The sequence below is a fragment of the Gossypium hirsutum genome, chromosome D13, assembly GCF_007990345.1.
Source record: "Gossypium hirsutum isolate 1008001.06 chromosome D13, Gossypium_hirsutum_v2.1, whole genome shotgun sequence".
NCBI lineage: Eukaryota > Viridiplantae > Streptophyta > Magnoliopsida > Malvales > Malvaceae > Gossypium > Gossypium hirsutum.
The window spans coordinates 21,236,113-21,243,405 of NC_053449.1; the positions used below are offsets into that span (position 1 = coordinate 21,236,113).

Here is a 7,293-nt window from a genome sequence, read left to right on the forward strand (position 1 = left end):
TCTTATCAATTGGCATCAAACCACAAGCTAAATAGTTAGCAATATCAGCAAACCAAGAGGTATTATGGAAATGATTTACCTTCAGGATATGTTCGTTTGGAAACATCTCCTAAATTGGTGTAAGAGGAGAATTCCCTTCTTATGGCTCCAATCTGGACAAGTGATCTGCTACTTGATTTTTGACTCCCTTTCGATCTTGAATCTCTAGATCGAACTCTTGAAATAGAAGTACCCATCGGATCAGCCTCAGCTTAGCGTCTTTCTTCACAAGTAAATACTTAATTGCCAAGTGGTCCGTATAAACAATCACTTTGATACCTACCAGATAAGATCAAAACTTGTCGAAAGCAAACACAATAGCTAATAACTATTTTTCTGTTACTGTATAATTCAGTTGAGCTTCTATTAAGGTTTGACTTGCGTAGTAGATGGGATGAAAAACTTTGTTCCTTCGCTGGCCCAAGACAGCTCCAATTGCGAAGTCACTTACGTCACACATCAATTCGAATGGCAAATCCCAGTCTGGTGTGACAAATATGGGTGCCGTGACTAATCGACTATTCAAATCATTGAAGGCTTTTAAGCATTCTTCATCAAAATTTAATATAGAGTCCTTCTCCAATATTTACATAAAGGTTTAGCAACTTTGGAGAAGTCCTTGATAAATATTTGATAAAAACCAATGTGGCCCAAAAAGCACCAACACCCTTTACAAATGTTAGAGGTGGGAGTCTCTCAATAACGTCTACCTTTGCTTTGTATACCTCAATCCCATGTCTTGTTATCTAATGCCCTCGAATAACTTCTTCTCGTACCATAAAATGGCACTTTTCCCAGTTGAGTAGGAGATTCATTTCTTCGCATTGCCTTAGTACCTTAGTTAGATTGGCTAAGTGATCATCGTAAGTATCTCCGAATACTGAGAAATCATCCATAAAAACTTCCACATATTTCTCAACCATGTCAGTGAAAATAGACATCATACATATTTGAAATGTTGCAGGTGCATTACATAAACCAAAAGGCATGCGTCTAAATGCAAACGTACTGTACAGGCAGGTGAATGTCGTTTTCTGTTGATCCTCCGGTGCTACTGTAATTTGATTATACCTTGACGGCATGTTTGGTTGGGTGTATTGGCATAGCCAATACACCCCTAATCGGTGGGGCCTACTTAGGACGCTTCTATGCTATTGTTTGGTTCGTGGTTTTTCTATTACGGCTGTAATACGCGACTAACTTAATCGGTGAAATCCACCGATTTCTAATACACCCCATTTGCTCAGATTAGGCTCCGCATAGGTTTACCATCCCTGTTATACCCTCCCATCTGCTTCCCCGTTTCTCTTCTGTTCCTTCTAGCCTCTGCCGAATTCGTTGTTGGCAAGTTAATCCCCTCCAGATTTGTTTCACTCTGCTAATTCGAGCGTGAAAGAGCCAAGGAATTCATTCAATCGAAGGGCGAGAGATAAGGAGAAAAGAAGAGCGATGGGAGAGGAGAAGCGACACGAGATGATGCAAAACCTCTTCGGCGATCAGTCGGAGGAAGAGGAAGAGATCGATTCCGAACATGAATCAAATCCCCATCCTAATTACGCTTCTGTAATTCTTTTACTTTCTTTAATCGTTAGGTTTTATTTTTCTGTTGTGGTTTTTGTCAATTATTTATTTTTTCTAATGTTAATTAGACAGTAATTGTTTTTTTAATTTGGGTTTCGCTAGTAAGTGATTGATTTGGTTCGATGACTATTTTTAATTTAGAGGATGGGTTTACCCTATTGTTCATGCAATCTTTTTTAGATTGATTTTTTCTGGATAATACCGAGCTTAGGCTTGAATAAGTTTATCATTGTTGTATTGTTGATTTAGGTTCATTTAAATTGCCAATTAATGTTTCGGAAATTGTGTATAGCTGCACATTTGATCTTTTTCTTCTTCCAACTTGTGCCTCTTGATTATGGAATTTGTATTTCGAATACAAATGCGATTCTGAAATCATCTTATTATGGGCCAAGTACGCTCAGTACAAGAACCTTAGAGGGGGATTTTGTTCTAACTAAATTATAGTTTAGAATGTCATAATTTGATATTTTTCACATTTTTTATTCCTCCCCTATTCTTGGATGAAAAAGAAATGCAAGTTTCAGAATGGTTGATCTGTTACCAAGATGTTTGCTGTTATTGAGAGTTACTCTCTGAGTTTAAATTATATACAAAAAAATTCAAGTCTAGAAAGGAATAAATTGGTGTTCTCACCGGCTGTGAGTTTCTCCTTTTCTTGGGGTCTGGAAAGACCTAAAATAGCCTTAGGGTATTTGATCCTAGTTTGCTTAGATATTTTCTGCTATTATGGAGTTCTCTATGTTTTTTGTGCGTGATTAGAAGTATAATTGCTTGAAGTTAACCTGTTTAATGATTTTGCATATAGGATGAAGCTGAGGGTGTAATGGAGCCTGAGGGTGAAGGCGAAGGTGAAGTTGAAGTGGAGGGACATGGTGAGGCAGAAGTGGAGAGTGATGGTGACCTACGAGATTTAGAACCTGATCCTGGAGAAAGTGAGGGTGAAAGAGTACAAAGCTCCCAAGAAGTGGATATTGGGGATCAAAGGGAAGAAAGTAAGGCAAAAGAGACAGATAGTGATGAAAAAGAAGACTATGGTCAGAGGGTAGTGACTAGCCGGAGAAGGGAAGTAATTGAGAGTGGGTCAGAAAGGTCTGAGGAAAACCATTATCCTGATAACGAAGATGAAGAGGTTGATCAAACTAGAAGCTTGAGGTAATTTGCTCTCTCCCTTACTCAGTCTCATGCTGTGCGTTCTTGCCTGTGTCTCCTTTTGTCTTTATTTGTTCATTTTTTATTGTTACTCTCCTATATGTTGTTTGCCTATTAGGTGTGCAGTACTTGGTACTTTGACATTGTATTACATGTTTTCTAAAATGTAAATAGTATGTTTCTTTTTTTGCCAAAACTGAAACAGAAAAAATTCATGCAAAACCTTATATGATAATGATTCCTTGGATGTACTATTGTCTCTAATGATCTGCATTTACTATTCTACCAAATTGACTTAATGGCAGTAAGTCACCAGAGGAGGAGAAGGATCCAACTCACCTTTCACATTCAGCTGCTGAAATTCGTGATGTATTTGGTGCTTCTGACGAAGAAGAAGAAGAAGCAGAATATGCAGTTCGACATGATATGGAGCAAGAGGAAATTGTGAGTATCATGTGTCAAACGCAATATGGTTCTTCTTTTTTGCCTTTATATAAGTTCCAGTATGCCTGTGGTCATGTTAGAATGATGATGTAAATTCTTTTGTCCCTTAGAGATCTCCTATGGAAGAGGAAGGGAGCTATGGGAAGAGTCCAAGACTTGAAGATATGGTGCATGATGAAGATGCTTGTTATGAGTCAGATGACGAACATGTTGAGGTGAAACAAAAAGAGAAGCCAGTTGGACCCCCGTTGGAGGTGGAGGTTCCATTTCGCCCTGCTCCAGCTCATCCAACCAAGGTTTATTTTCTTCCTATGCTCTCTCTTGAAAAAATCTAACTTAACAGCATCTTAAGGATATCTTCTTATAGTTAGTGACATTTTAGAAGTTGTTTCGTTATTCAATTGGATTTTTGGTACATTACGCCATTTTTATTTCAAATGGAAGCATCAGTTGAAGTGCGTTGGAGGTTTTGAGGGTCATTACTACTTTAAGGCTTTGCTTGGTAGAGTGGAAAGAAAATTGGAAGGATAGACAATTGAAAGAATAGAAAAATAGAAAGATGGAAAATAAAATTTTTCTTTCTATTGGTCTGCTCGGTAGGAGGGATGAAAAAATTGAAAGAAAAATTAATTTCCTTTCCATTCATTGTTCTGTAGAGTTGAAGAATAAGAGGAAAGAAAATGAAACCCTTCAAAAATGCATAATTTTGAACTAACATACATCCACCTCATTTTCTGTCCTCTTAACATTCCAAAATATTTATTATGCATTAGGATGTAAAATAGTCATCTCTTTTATTTTCTTTCCTTACACTTTTCTTTTCAACCAAGAACATTCTAAGCGCTTGAGGCTAGACTTCATACTTCTGTCATTCTTTTGCAGATGAACATGATCAAAGTTTCAAATATAATGGGCATTGACCCAAAACCATTTGATCCCAAGACATATGTTGAGGAGGATACATTTGTAACAGATGAGTCTGGCTCAAAAAAACGTATTAGGTTGGAGAACAATATTGTACGTTGGAGGACCGTCAGAAAGAAAGATGGCACAACATCAGTGAGTAAATTTCTGCCACCTTCCCCTTCTTTTTGGTGATTTGATTTGAGCGTGCTGGAAACGAATGTAGATCTATTTATTGTATGTATGTGCTGTAAGTTTGGGATGGTTACAAAGTTAATCAAAAACTGTGAGTAGGGTGTTCGTTAGCCACCACTATAGTTAGATTCTTTTTTTTTTCCTTAACTATATTTGTTGTTTTTATTTCGTTGTCAGAATTAATTTTATGGTCTGTTATCAATCCCTTAATTTCTTAACCAAGCAGGGTTTCTTATATTTCCTCTTGTTGTATGTAGTATGAAAGCAATGCTCGCTTTGTGAGATGGTCAGATGGTAGTTTACAGTTGTTAATTGGCAATGAAGTTCTGGACATATCTGTACAAGAGGCACAACATGATCAATCGCACCTTTTTCTTCGACATGGGAAGGTGACTATTTCCTCCTAGTTGATGTGGTTTTGTGAAGTATGTAATATCTTCAATTCTTTTGCTCTTTTTTTTTCTCTGACCAATGCTTCTGAGATGTGAAATGGATCAACAAAAGCTTCAAGGTCACATATATATTATTTACTTCATTTTCTGTTGTTTATCTCTTGTTTTTTTCTGTCATAAACTACGATAAAACTTAACACAAAAAAATGGATGTTCCTCATGGCTACTCGAGAGTGATCTGAATGTCAAGTACCAATTCTTGTATTAATATCAATTATGATCTTTATTTAACGATTTTGATACTTTCAAAGATCTCGTTCAAATTTAAACATTATTAAAATAAATTGTGCTAACTCTAAGCTCAAATAAAAATTTGCATGAAGGAATGGTATATTCATGGTACCTAAAAAGATGGGGAAGTAACCAAGAGAACCACAAATGATGAAAGAGCAAAATAATAGCAATAAATGAAGACGTGGGCATTGGCCTAGAATGGTACCCCCAAATTAATTGATGAAAAAGAATTAAAAGAAATTTTTATCATAAATTTAATGACACAAAATTATAAGCAGATGCTGAAAAATAAACCATGGGTTCCCACAAACATCTATGTTTGTTGTATTAATCAATTCCTTTACCTACATTGTGGACTTTAGCTTTTTCTTCCCCTAATTTCAGCTTTTATTGCAGTTTGTACCAATTTTTTCATTCCAAAACCAATATAGCTCTTTGCCTCTTAATTCTCTAGCCCCTAACATGGACTACGTACATATATATATACATAAAACCTAGTTGCTCTCATTTTTAATTTGTTTGTCTCTCAATTATTTTTATAAAATTTATATTTGATACATTGATTGTATATAAGATTATTTCATCTAACCTTTTCTTAATATAAGTTAATTATGTTTATCCAGAATATAATTCTCAAGTTATATTTTGATTTGAGTAATTTTATGAAATTATATATCATTATTAAATTAAATTTAATATTAATTATTTTAAATTGTATAAATTCATATAAGAAAATTTATTATCAAGAATTTTATGAAATTATATATTATTAAATTTTACAAATTCATATAAGATAATTTATTAGTTATAATTATTTTAAATTTTATTAAATCATATATTTTAATTAAAATATATTTAATTTTAATTATTTAAAATTATCTTTTATAGTATAATATATTATGATTTGAGTAAATTCATATAAGAATATTAATTATTAAGAATTTTATTAAATTATATATTTTAATTATAATATATTTAATAATAATTATGTTAATTTATATTTTATAGTATCATATATTATGATTTGAGTAAATTCATATAAGAATATTGATTATTAAGAATTTTATTAAATTATATATTTTAATTATAATATATTTAATAATTATGTTAATTTATATTTTATAGTATCATATATTATGATTTGAGTAAATTCATATAAGAATATTGATTATTAAGAATTTTATTAAATTATATATTTTAATTAAAATATATTTAATTATAATTATGTTTAAATATGATTAAAATATTTATTACTGATAATAATAATCTTATTAAAATTTAAATAACAATAACAATAATCATTTACCAAAACAATTTGATGCTAAGGGTATTCTAGTCATTTTAGTTTTTTCCATTATGCTATTACACCTCTATTCCATTCAACCAAACACAAGATTACTATTACGCCTCTATTCCATTACATTCAACCAAACAGTGGATTAGCTATTACACCTCTAATCCAATACACCTCTAATCCCAATACACCTCTAATCCAATACACCTCTAATCCAATACAGCGAACCAAACGCACCCTAAGTATCCATCCAGAAAACAGTAATAATCTCATCCCGTGAGTCTATCCAGAATCTGCTCTAAGAACGGCAAAGGAAAGTGATCTTTCCTAGTCACCTTGTTCAGCTTCTGGTAATTGATGCAGATTCTCCATCTCGTAATCTTTCTAGATGATATCAACTCATTGTTCTCATTCTCTACGATCGTGATACCTCCTTTTTTGGCACGCACTGGACTGGGCATACCCATGAACTGTCTAATATAGGATAGATGATACTCGCATCTAACCACTTGATGATCTCTTTTCTTACTACGTCCTTCATGATGGGGTTCAGTCTCTGTTGTCCATCGATCGTCCCTTTTTTGCCATCTTCCAGGATAATCTTGCGGATGCATACAGATGGACTAATGCCGTGAATGTTAGCTATGGTCCCATCCGATGGCCTTCTTTAATTATTTTAGAACTAAGATAAGTTTCTTTTCTTGCTTAGTGGTCAATTCTGCTGAAAAAATCATAGGCAGAGCAGAAGCATTACCTAAATAAATGTATTTTAAATGAGAAGGTAATACCTTGAGTTCTAATTTAGGTGGCTCCTCGATCGATGGTTGATAATAGTCCCTCTTTTTTAACTCCAAAGATTCAAAACAGGACTGTAGATTAAATCCCCTTTGATTAGCTTCTAGCAAAGCTAAGTATTCATCCTCTTTTTCATCATTTGGAGGATCCAATGTCAAAATTCTTTCCAGTGGGTCCTCAACACAATTGTGTTCCTTTACCACT

At 33.7% G+C, this 7,293-nt stretch overlaps 1 protein-coding gene across 2 annotated transcripts; it reads left to right on the top strand.

Annotated features, from left to right (window-relative positions):
* Nucleotides 1–1,209: 1,209 nt before the first annotated feature.
* Nucleotides 1,210–5,446, top strand: LOC107918353 (protein LEO1 homolog). Of its 2 annotated transcripts, XM_016847887.2 has the most exons (6): nt 1,210–1,602; nt 2,429–2,775; nt 3,078–3,216; nt 3,327–3,512; nt 4,099–4,275; nt 4,572–5,446. In XM_016847887.2, exons 1-6 carry the CDS (start codon nt 1,489–1,491, stop codon nt 4,719–4,721), a joined length of 1,113 nt encoding a protein of 370 aa, XP_016703376.2. In that variant the 5' UTR covers nt 1,210–1,488; the 3' UTR covers nt 4,722–5,446. The 2 variants fall into 2 exon arrangements, with proteins under 2 accessions (XP_016703376.2, XP_016703377.2); XM_016847888.2 differs by lacking the exon at nt 4,099–4,275.
* The last annotated feature ends 1,847 nt before the right edge of the window (nt 5,447–7,293 follow it).